This window comes from Mus caroli, chromosome 2 (assembly GCF_900094665.2).
Source record: "Mus caroli chromosome 2, CAROLI_EIJ_v1.1, whole genome shotgun sequence".
Classification (NCBI taxonomy): Eukaryota; Metazoa; Chordata; class Mammalia; order Rodentia; family Muridae; genus Mus; species Mus caroli.
In genome coordinates this window covers 36,320,380-36,333,564 of record NC_034571.1, presented here as the reverse complement: position 1 = coordinate 36,333,564, position 13,185 = coordinate 36,320,380, and the positions used below count along the sequence as shown (strand labels likewise).

Below are 13,185 nucleotides of genomic sequence, written 5' to 3'. Positions count from 1 at the left end.
CTCTGTGTAGCCCTGGCTGTCCTGGCACTCACTTTGTAGACCAGGCTGGCCTCGAACTCAGAAATCCGCCTGCCTCTGCCTCCCGAGTGCTGGGACTAAAGGCGTGCGCCACCACGCCCGGCCGAGAAAGTGTTTTATAGAAAATAATGCACCAGGTTAGGTGTGTACCAAATTTAAAAAAAAATTTTCTTAAAGGCAATTCTCAGAAAAAAATTGAATGATAGAAAGTGACTTGGTGATCAAGAATGTTCCAACTTGTTTCATTGAGAGTAGGATATCCAAACATCTGCATGGTCAATCTTCTTTGTAATAAAATATGTCAGATTACATAAAACAGCTTTGGTGCAAAAGACATCAGGTGTGGGGGCATGTTCCACATAGTGCTTGCCCTTGTTCTGAAACATGCCTTCTTCTCACTCACTGAAAGCCCATATAAGTAATAGTAATTTCAGAGGGTAAGAAGGTGCTCTTAGCTATTTAGATGTCACATTATCATAAAAGGAGCCACATTTCCCAAGAAATAATTTTATTAGATGAATATTGAACTTTCTGCCAAATGCTGGAAAACACCCCACTCAGAGGCTATAAAGGAAGACACATCAACATGTTTTTAAACTAGGAATTTACTACACTCATTCTTTCAAGGGGAAAAGAAAAATTGCATAAGAAGGAATATCTAGTTACAGTCTAGATTACTACTTCATGCATGTAAAATATCCTGATTGCTACAAGATTACCATGGCTTTCAACCATGCTCACACTAGTGAGTGTTCATGTACGTTAGTCCATGGTGTTGGTCCAACCTGTACAAAGAGAAGTTAGACTCAAAGAATAATGTTAATTTCGATTACTAAATTAGTTTAGAACATTAACGCTCTATACAGCTTCCTTGAAAGCCTTATAGAGTTCCATTATTCTATCAAGACAATGTAATTATGTCTGATTTTGTAATGTTTAGAAGACTTTAGAGAATTTAGAGAGTTGATCTTTCAATAGTTTTAATCACAGACCACTTCTAAGTAAAAGGTATTTACTGTTAGACATGTCTATGTAATGAACACAATAAACAAAATATAATAATAATTAAAACAAAACATGCGAAAAGCTTATACCTATTCTGAATAAAGGGGAAGTGCAGCTAGATGAAATAAGGGTGTTGTTAACCTCTCAAGGAAAATCTAATAATTTAGATGTTTGTTGAGTATTTCTCAAGCATGATCAGAGGTCATTTGTCCACAAGAAAAGTGGGATACTAATTAGAAAGGAAGAAGACAAGTTATCAATATGTGAGGATGATATGATATTTCACATAAACGACCCCAAAAGTTCTACCAGAGAACGTCTCCAGCTGATAATCACCTTCAGCAAAGTGGCCAGATATAAAATTAACTAAAACAAACAAACGAACAAAAACAGTAGCCTTCCTTATACAAATGATAAATAGGATGATAAAGATATTAGGGAAACAACTCCCTTCACAATAGCCACAAATAATATAAAATATTGTGGGAGTAACTCTAACTAAACAAGTGAAAGATCTATATGACAAGAGCTTCAAGTCTCTCAAGAAAGAAATCAAGGGAGATCTCAGAAAATGGAGAGACCTTCCATGCTCATGGATTGGTAGGATTAACGTAGTAAAAATGGCCATCCTACCAAAGGCAATCTAGAGATTCAATGCAGTGCCCATCAAAATCCAAACACAGTTCCTCAAAGATATGGAAAAAGCAATTCTCAAATTCATCTGGAAGTGCCACAAAAAAAAAAAAAAACAGAATAGGGAAAACAATTCTTAACAATAAAAGAACTGCTGGAGGAATCACTATCCCTAACCTCAAGTTATACTACACAGTAATAGTGATTAAAAACTGCATGATATTAGTACAGAGAAAGACATGCTAGTTATTTTAATAATAGAATTGAAAACCCAGAAATAAAGCCACACAGAGACACTTGATATTTGACCAAGAACCCAAAAATATACAATGGAAAAAATAAATGGTGCTGATATAACTGACTGTCTGTAAAAAAATTAAAATAGACCCATATTTGTCAACTTGCACAAAGCTCAAGTCCAAGTGGATCAAGGACCTCAACATAAAACCAGATACACTGAATGTAATAGAAGAGAAAGTGGGAAAGAGCCTTGAACTTATTGGCACAAAGGAAATTTTCTAAACAAAACTCCAATGACTCATGCTCTAAGGCTGGGTGTGGTGGCGCACGCCTTTAATCCCAGCACTCGGGAGGCAGAGGCAGGTGGATTTCTGAGTTCGAGGCCAGCCTGGTCTACAAAGTGAGCTCCAGGACAGCCAGGGCTATACAGAGAAACCCTGTCTCGAAAAACAAAAACAAACAAACAAAAAACAAACAAACAAAAAAAAAAGAATTGATAAATGGGACCACATGAAACTGGAAAGCTTCTGTAAGGCAAAGGGCATAGTCAATAAGAGAAATCAGCAATGTACAGATTAGGGGGAAAAAAAAAAAACTTCACTGACCCCAGATCTGATAGAAGGCTAATATCCAAAATGTATAAAGAACTCAAGAAGTTAACCACCAAAATACCAAAGAACCCAATCAGAAAATGGGGTATAGAACTAAATAGAAAATTCACCACAGAGTGATGTTGAATGGCTGAGAGGTACTTCTAAAGAAATATTCAAAGTCCTTAGTGATCAGAGAAATGCAAATCAAAATGACCCTGAGATTCCATTTTATACCAATCAGAATAACTAAGATCAAAACCTCAGCACATATTGGGGGTAATGTGGAAAAAAAAATACTCTTCTATTGCTGGTGGGATTGTAAACTGGTACAACCACTCTGGAAATCAATCTTGAAGATCCTCAGAAATTTGGAAAGAGATTTACCTGAAGACCCAACCATACCACTCTTGTGAATATACCCAAAAGATGCCCCACCATGCCACAGGGGCACATGTTCCACTATGTTCATAGTGGCCTTGTTTGTGATAGCCAGAAGCTGGAAACTATCCAGATGTCCCTTGACAGAAGAATGGATACAGAAAATGTGGTTCATTTACATAATGAACTAACCAGCTTTTAAAAATGAAGACATCTTGAGTTTTGCAGGGAAATGGATGGAACTAGAAAATATCATTCTGAGTAAGGTAACTCAGACCTAAAAGGACATGCATGGTATGTACTCACTAATAAGTGGATATTAGCTAAAACCAAAAGGACAGAATACCCAAGATACTGTCCACAGAACTCACAAAATTCAACAAGCTGAAGGGTCCAAGTGAAGATGCCTCATTCACACTTGGGAGGAAGACCATCAAACTATACTGTCTTCACTCTAATCCAGTGGTTGGTTACTGCTTTATTTTAATTCTCTTAGTTCCCATACCCTCTTGAGGGCTGAGGAGTAGCCATCCTTCAGTTCTCAATGGCTAGTTCTAATGATGACCAGACTAGATGTGTTTGCATCCCTTAGGGTCCCAAGACATTGTGTAGCCTCTACAAGTTAGTATTGAAGATACCATGCATTTTTTGTGGTGGTGGTGGGTGGTGTTGGTTGTTTTTGTTGAGATGAGAATTCCATGTATCCCTGGATATTGTGGAACCCTCTCTGTAAACAAGGCTGGCCTTAAAATGATAAAGGTCTTCCTGCCTTTGTGTTCCAAATGCTGTGTTTAGAGTGAAAGCATGCACCACTATGACCACAAGATGGCATGTTTAATAAACTTGTTTGTTTCATTCTCAAGTGCTGTGCATATCAATACAGCAAAGATAAAGTTAAAGATAAAGTTCATGTTAAGACATATTTGTTAAGTGAGAACTGAACACATGGGCCTCGGGCCATCATAAGAATGGACTTTACTGTTTGCAGAGGAAAAGGAAGTATAAGTTTTGCCCCAAAGGAGGCAAAAGTCATTTGCACAAATATACTGTGAAATGTATAAAATGTGAGCACATAGAGTGGTTATAAAACTTTCTACACTATCAGTATGGTGACAGCTATACCAATGTAAGATGATGATAACTTGTATTGAGAGAGTTTATCTGAGTCTGTGACTTCAGCTGAGATGCAGGACTGCTCTTCCAGGACAGAAAAGAAAAAAAAAAATCTTCAGAACCACATTACAAAGGAAGACATATTGTGTTCATTATGACACAGTTGAGCAAGTTTCCTCTGACCTCTCACACTTTCAATCAGTTTACAACAACCCACTTATCCACTTATTATGTCCAAAAAAATCGGTTAGATTCTTATATGTCAAAAACATATTAGCACATTACATTAAATCTTACTTGTTTTTTACTGTACATAGATTGTTTAATATGATATATTATGGTTATGAATTCTGCTCCTCCAAATTCTCCATTTTCTTCCTCACTTTCATACCCACCCAAATCCACATCATTTCTTTCTCATTAGGATCCAAACAGGCATCTAAAAATAATAAAAATATGACCATAAATAAAATAAAAACAAACCAGAATCAGACAAAACAGGCAGAAGAAAAAAAGCAAAAATTCTTAACTAACTTTATATTTTTGAATTTTATAATGTCAGTAATTTCCATTAATGTTTATAAAAATGAAAACAGAATTTTTTTCTATATTATTTATCATCAACATTAAACATTATTGCAGTTACCTTGATTGGTTGCATAAACATACCAGATGTTTGGTCTCTTAAACAGAGCTCTATAATGTATAGGGATTGCAGCTACCATCTGTGGTGGGGAAATTAAAAGAAAAAGAGATGGTTTGTTTTCTTGCATACATAATTAATAGTTATAACATATGGAATAGCAGAAACTAGATAGAGCAGGTAATTATATAAATATATGAATAATTTACAATTACACTGAGAAGAAAGCATGCTGCATACTTTGAATCTAGTATTGGTTGTCTTTACACATTTACTGATGATCTCATGTTAAATGCAAGAATAATATACAGTGAAGTGAAGATATTTGTCAAGTTAAGATTAATCAGTTGAAATATATGTAAAACTTACACGAATTTTTTGTAATAAATACTTGCAGATACTTTGGTAATTCATCTCCGATAGTTGATCTCCCTTATGTATCCTCTATTTATAACTATTGGAAAATCAGTCACTCTGATAGACTGTCTGCACACTGGGAATAGTGGGATGATTAACTTCTTCTCTAGTATTTTATACAACCATGGAAATGCAGAGAAGTTATCATATAGCATAAGTTCTGATTTTAATTTATAAATGTTTGCAATATTTATGTTTGGGTTAAATGCTAGGCAATATTGTTTCTAAGTTACTTGTTGCATAAGGTATTTAGACTGAATGATTGGATGACTATGGAAAGCCTGGTTTCATGTGCACTGTTAGCCTAGCAAAAAAGTTAACATGGTTAGCTCAGAAGTGCTATTTAATATTTCTGCTATAAAGTGGCCCTTACATCCAGCTTCTTTTTACTATTCTTGGTATTCAATTCTAGGATACCACCATACAATTATATTAACAACAAAGGGTAAATGATTTGATTCAGAAGAAATGCTGTCTGATAAAATCACTATCCCACTACACTTTCTACCTATGAATGAAACGCAATATTTCTCTGATTTTTCTTATGATCAGATACAGAAAAATTAAACACAGCATTTAAGACAAATGTTAAGAATACAGATACTAACACTATTTCCAAGAACATAAAAAATGTAAACATTTTCAACATAAATCAAAGCTCCATAAATATTTTTCTGAAACTATTCTGGAGTTGGAATTTAGAAAAAGAGAACATCAATTCCTTATTTATTTATTTATTTATTTATTTAATAAAGAAACAACTCTCTGATTCTTCTATTAAAAATTAGTATATATTCATTTTATGTTATTTGTATAACTATTTGCCTACATGTATTTATGTATATGTACTATTGGGTGTGTCAGAACATAGAGTTCAGAAGTGTCAGACATCTAATTATTATTCTTGTCACTCATTTAATGGCAAGAGCATATCATTCCAAAGAAATCCAAGAAACAGATGCTTCTGTATATGCATATCCAAATAAAAGTATCATGTCTTTGGTACTTGACCATGATGCCATTTGACCTGCCATAGGTACAATGGCTAATTATATATATATATATATATATATATATATATATATATATATATATATATATTTCTGATATATATATATATCAGAACAATACCTTATTTGTGGAATTTTAGTCAATAAAATTGAATGCAAATATATTCAGAAATCATTAACCTACAATGTTTACTTTCATAATTGTGTGCTCATAAATGTGGTAGTAATCAGTAATTCAGAAATAAAAATTAGCTCTAAATGTCAAAACTTTAAATGTAATTTATAAGCAAAAGTTAATTTATAACCAACCATCCCAACAGGCTCTTTGGTAAGATGATGTGGTAGTTATGACCTCAGAATACAAACATTTTTTTCCATGCTTTATTTTTGTTCACATTAGTGCTGATATGATCTAATGTGACAGTTTAGTAATGCTAACCTTTATATCATTTGTTCATTTGTTCATCCATGGATCAATGTCTTTCCAGGGAGCATTGCTATCATCGTGCCACTTGTCCTTTTGGTGACCTTGGTAACCACTCTAGTGATTGGTTTAGTGGTTTGTAAGAGAAAAAGAAGGTAAGATGCCATCCTCTCAGTTTGACTGAGTCATATGAAAGTGCTAAAAATGTTTTTATTTTCCTCTTAAAAATGAGGTTAATTATTCTAATTACAAAACAATTTTTCAAATTAGTTACCCCTGATTTCACTTAAAATTGCTACAATTTATACAAGTATTCCTTCATTTTATGTTGACAGAATCAATCCATGTATGTAGTCTAATGAAACTAACAGTGGCATAACATTAACAATTTCTGTAGAATTTACATTTCTTGTGATCTTTCCTTGAATAAGCAAAGCTATCTGAAGATTGTCTTATTAGTTTACTGTATATAATTGTTGGCATAAGTCTATTTATTTCTATGCAAGTATGTTATAAAATACACTACTAATGGGTAATGTGCATTAATTTCCTTTATCTTCCAAGAACTGGATGTATTTTATTTTATATAACTGTATCTATAGAGCTCTATAGATGTTAATTAATCTGGAATATGAGAGTTTACAAAATAGTATTATAGTCATTGCATTAGAGGTTATAAACAAAATATTTCAAAGTTTCTTTATCACATTTTTGTTAGTTAATTTTCAACCCAGAGAAAAAAAGTAGGAATTTAGCTTATAGCTGAATTGTGAGCTTTCTACTAAAGTGGCATTGTGCTCAGTATAATCTTACTTTTAATATGAATTTTTGTTTTGGTTTGGTTTGGTTTGGTTTGGTTTTGGTTTGTTTTGTTTTGGTTTGGTTTGGTTTTGGTTTTTAGAGACAGGGTTTCTCTGTATAGCCCTGGCTGTCCTGGAAATCACTTTGTAGACCAAAATGGCCTCGAACTCAGAAATCCGTCTGCCTCTGACTCCCAAGTGCTGGGATTAAAGGTGTGCGCCACCACACCCAGCAACTTTTAATATGTTTTGTGCATTGTTAAATCACTTTAATTTAAACTAAATGGTGAAATTGAGTTTTCTTTTCCTTTGTGATCTGAAAAATCTGTTATCAAACTTTTCTTATTCATATTTTATTCAAAATTTATCAATTGTACCATGTCAGCAAATGAGTAAATATTTTAATCGTATAGAGCTTAAATTGCGATGTCTTTGCAATTGATACTTAACTTTATCTCCACATATTATAGAACAAAGACAATTAGAAGGCAGCCTATCATCAATGGAGGAATAAATGTAGAAATCGGCAATCCATCATACAATATGTATGAAGTGGACCACGACCACGGTGATGGGGGTCTTTTAGAACCAAGTTTCATGATAGATCCAGTAAAGGTAATATTTCTTGAAATCATGAGTAGAGAATACTAACATTCCTGAGTCAAAACCACTACGGAATTCTGAAATTAATTATGCTTTTGTAATATCTATACTTACAGTAAAAGACTTTAACATATATTGAGTTATCTGTGGTCTTCCAAAGGAAAATACATGGGATATTCATTGGGAAATACTAGTAAATAGTACATTATATAAAATATATATGTATATATATATATTCACTTAGTTTACAAAGATGGAATTTTATTTAGGGTAATAACAAGATATATGGGGTGATAGCATCACTAATGTACAGCATGATGTTGAAGTAATGGGTACTTCATTTTTCATTATGAAAAGAGTTCATTGGTTCAACTTCAGTATAATTAGTTTGATCACCATATTGTCTTGTTGAAAAGTTAACAAAGCTGCGTCCTGAAGCTTATTTTTTAACTAAATTCCAGGGAGAAAAAATCTGTTATGTAATATAATAAATTTATTTATTTGAAACATTCAACAGTCATATGTAGCTTTTTATTAATATTGTACATAACTTTTTAAAGGTTTCTGTGACGTATTATTACAGTCCGCTCAAATGAAGCAAATATTTACATAAATTAAGTATACAAAGATTAATTTGTCTTAATTATCTGAGCCCATATTTACTGAACTATTTTCTAGCTACTTCGTTATTAATGACGCTTGTCCAGACTGTACCTTATAGTATTAACACATTGACCAATTATATACTTAAATTCATTAGTACAACTTCATTAGGACTAATCTTAGTAACTAGCAAATTCTTACATTGGAACTTTCCATAAAATAAGTAATGCTTACATTACTATAATACAGGATGCTTGACATTAAAAGAACTTGGCACACATAGGAATTTATCTGTGAAAAAGAAAGCCATTTTAAACAATTAGACTTCTGGCATCCTTCCAGAATGTTTTAAGGAAGAACAGTGACCCTCATGTAACATGAACTGATGGAATGAACCCCTCAGCTTTTCATGAAAAGTTCTAAAATCCCTTTGTTATTTTAGGTCCTAGTACTTAAATCAATACAATTATTTAGACTTAGAAGCAACAGAACTTATTGTAATAGTTACACACTACCCTATGAAAATTAAACCATGCTTTAGGTCCTTCATATATGATTTCAGTGTACTCATATGTAATTTAACTGAGCACTCAAAAATATACATTTACCATTTAGATGACTGAATTGATAAAATTGTTTAAGATATGAGTTAACAGTTTATTCCTTTCTGGTTAGTAATATTTGCAGTGTGACTCTAAATTACTGCATGAAGGTAACTACATTTACCTATATTCAATTACATTGAAAGATTATATGTGCTTGGCACACTTGGAAATTTATCTATGAAAAAGAAAGCCATCTTAAAAAATAGACTTCTGGATTTCTTCCAGATGTTCTAAGAAAGATAATTTTATTCTAAAATTATAAAGTGATGATCAATTGTTAAAAGAGGATAGCTGAGTCTTCAAAAAAGACTCTTGTCCAAATTCTGAAATTTTAATGTCAAAATCTTCACTGGAGGATTGTTCAGGGTTACACAAAAGTCGATGTTCTTCATGCACAGCATAGGTCAGGAACCAGGACCTACGGTTCACACCTCTGACATAAAGATCTCAATTCTGTATGTTGACATAAGCTTCCTGGTGTGGCCTAGAATTAAAGGCAAATTTACATTAATTGTATCATTGAATTATATTTTGTATCAGTAAAAAATGTTTCCATGTCATTAGATGAGATAAAATTTTCTGTTTATGTACAGTCCAGGTACATAGGGGGAGGGTCCAGTGCTTTCAAGCTCCCACATACAGCACCGCCCATCTACCTAAACTCTGATTTGAAAGGACCACTAACATCTGGGGTGAGAGAAACAGCCTATCTTTTCCTTCCCATCCCATTTCATACCCTCACCATTCACAGAGCCACTCTTGACTTGGACAGAGCTTGCCCTTATCATGGTTTAAATTAACAAGAGTTTGCAAATTAGCATTAAAGTCTCAGACTTTTGCAGACTTTACATATAAGAATGTTTCTAAAGCCCATTACCAGTTTAGACCAGCTATTATGTTGATAGTATTCCCGCTATGGAATTTGGAAGAATTTTAAATTGTGGCCAGCTAGATTTATAAAAATAAATGTAAAGTGAATGAATTTAAATTTATTTATTTTAATTATAGATAGGTATATTTAGATTGTATATATATTATGCAACGCTAAATTAAAATGTACATAAAATGTCATATTTTAGACAAATTAGAGATGGTATAATTAAATCTTAGTTATTTTTAAGATTTAGTTACTGTGTTTAGAAAACAAGTATTCTGTCCAGAGTCACAAATCTCATTTTAGGTAGAACAAAAGATCATGGATGTACAGGGTCCTCAGACCTCTTGCGGCTGACCATCAAGTCCTTTTCATTCTCATTGTTTGTCTTAGAGTGTGCATGCTATAAAGACTACATGTTTCCTTGCTGTAACAAAGGTTAAGATACTGCATGAAAAAGAAAAACACAAACTAAACTGAAACTCTTAACAAAAATATAACTGAAGTGGCACTTTTTTGTGTAAAGTTTCAGTTTCTTTAATAGTGAATATTGAATATTATTTTCAACTGAGAGAGCTTCCTTGTTAGCCTTGATTATGGTTCAAAATCAACCATGCCTCTAAAACGTCACATCTTTCTCTGAATTCAAGATTACTGGGAAGAATCCAGAGATATTTCCAAAGCAAGTACATGTAGGTTGTTTGAAATAAAAAATACTATTTTTACTTTAAAGGTATATACCTAATATATTCTGTTGTTTTGATTTCTCTTCATTTAATTATGTTTAATTCACATTGAAAAATTAGAAGAGTAAACCAGTTAGATAACTGTTGCATCCATCTGTGGACTTCCACCAGTAGTCATGGTGGGGACAATGTGTTAAAGGCCAGATATGCTTGAAACAATTACGTTTACCATTTTATATTAAAGCTACGGTATAAGTTTCACAGTTATACTGGCTTTTACTTTTGTTTCAAAGCTTCTGTTTTGTCTCAAGCTACCTTAAAATGTAGTTATGTTTCTACATTAAAGTGGACTAAAATCTATGAACATAGTAATTAAATTACATGTCATCATTAAGAACAAATATTCTACAAATTAATTAATTTGGTCAAAATGATAGTAAAACTCAATTTATTCTCTTTACCCTTCAGCCAACAAATTACTCCAACCCAGTATACGCAAAATTATATATGGATGGACAGAACTGTCGAAACTCCTTAGCAAGTGTGGATGAACGGAAAGAACTTCTTCCAAAGAAAATTGAAATTGGCATCAGAGAAACAGTAGCATAATGAAGGACACTTTTCTATGCTGTATAAATGTATAAAATATAAGGATTACTTTTATATGTTCCAACACTATTATACTTATTTTAGCATCAACATTATCTCTTTATCTTATTCCTCGTTAATTGTTTTCTGAGTTTTGGGGCTTTTATTTTTTGCTAATGAATATTGATTCACCATTTTTAAGGTATTTTTATGAAAAAATAACTGCACTACACTAAAACTTACAACGATGCTGCTGATATGACACACCTTTAAATTTGTTAAAACCTAAAAACAACAAAACCATATTCCTTTGTAGAGTTAATATGAGCAATCTATTTTATAAGAATTTTTTGTTCTCCGTAATCAGCAAAGTACTCTACACTTTAGCATTCTATTCTCTGAAAATTTTAATACAATGTCATTGTAGTTTCTGGGGAATTGAAAGGACAAACTCTCTTCTTCATGCCCATGAACATGGATTCAGACTTGGCTGAGAATACATAGCTCATACGAGGTCAGCATCTCCTGCTTTGCAATTATTCTGTGGGGACAGAGAGGAATAACTAGAATTTTGGAGAAAAAAACTTTTAAAAGGACATAATTTGCATGAATCAAAATGACTTATTTTCCAAAAGTTTAATAGACTCTTTGATATACAGAATAAATGACCCCTGTAACAATAGTGGTATTTAGGTTGATAGAACATAGCAAACATATAACTATAACAGGACTAAGAGAGCTTGTTGTGTAATAGGACCTTTTGCTTCTCCTCAATCCTAAGACACATAGCCAGCCAAGAGCACAGCAGGTTATGAGACCTCATGTCTTATGTATTTATTTCCAGGTATGTTCATGTTATGGATAATTATTACCTCTTAATCATGCTGAGCACTAGAAAACCACATGCAACCATACAAAATGATACCAAAATTTTAGGTTTGTGAAGACACTCTCTTTGTCAGGTCAAAGAGAATTTTGTTTGTATAAAGTAATTGGTAAGGATTTTTGACATGCCATATGACTAATTATTTGTCCTCTCAATTCAACTATGATTCAAAAAATCTTTCAAGCTAAAACAATTACTTGCCATGATGCCTGGTGGAGAGTCTATTCTGTGCCATTAGCATTTGTAATTTGTTTTCTCTTTGTTTATACAAAACATACAGACCCATTCACTTTGTTCATTTGTTTTCAAATTTTGATTGTAACAAATATGGTTTATTTAAGTTGAATAAAAAGATAGCATTTTTATACAAATATCTTTAAAGGCACAAAAGTTTTATTCATAAGCTGTGGGGGGTTTTTGTCCCTCTGATAGACATGACTGACTTTTAGCTGTCATAATGTATTAATCTAACAGATGAAATATGTTTGTGGTTGCTCTATATCCCTTTGTACAAGCATTAAAAACTGCTGTTTTATAAGGAAACTTTTTGTTGTACTATGTGCATGCATACTACCTATTTCTAAACTTTGCCATACTGAGGCCTTTATAGAATATTGGTTTATGTAATACTTGTGTGATTTGCTTGAACAATGTTATGCATACCATAAACTTTTTCAGGTTCTTGTTTAAGTACATTTTTTAAATTGAACAGTATTTTTCATTTTGGTTATAATAGTCATTTTGCCTATGTTTCTACAATGAAGTGTTAAATACTTTATAAAAATTGTTGACTGACTTATTTAAATGAAATTCTACATATTTAAGTGCTTGTGTTTGGTAGTTTTTAAACCAACAAAAGTCCTTTCATTATATGGTTTAAATATACTAAGATTATCTTAGAAAACCCTTCCCAGGGTATGAGAGCTGTCACTGAATACTTTTTCACAGTGTACCTAAAGAAGAGTTTCTCTCTTGAAGTGGAAAGGTTTCCTTGCATTTGCCTTTCACTGACTTCTTGTTCTTACCATAAACTCCCAATTACAACAGAAAGAAGTATATTACACAT

The 13,185-nt window shown here is 32.6% G+C and overlaps 1 protein-coding gene across 2 annotated transcripts in view; it reads left to right on the top strand.

Moving 5' to 3' along the window:
- The window catches only part of Lrp1b (LDL receptor related protein 1B), a 1,970,757-nt gene extending 1,957,816 nt beyond the window's left edge, over positions 1-12,941 (top strand). The window contains exons 88-91 of one of the 2 annotated variants that reach the window (XM_021181392.2): positions 6,539-6,629; positions 7,745-7,889; positions 9,679-9,777; positions 11,114-12,823. In XM_021181392.2, coding sequence (XP_021037051.1) covers positions 6,539-6,629; positions 7,745-7,889; positions 9,679-9,777; positions 11,114-11,254 — 476 coding nt within the window. In that variant the 3' untranslated portion in view covers positions 11,255-12,823. Of the gene's footprint in view, positions 1-6,538; positions 6,630-7,744; positions 7,890-9,678; positions 9,778-11,113 lie in introns of both variants that reach the window. The other variant, XM_029472167.1, reaches the window with a different exon arrangement.
- The last annotated feature ends 244 nt before the right edge of the window (positions 12,942-13,185 follow it).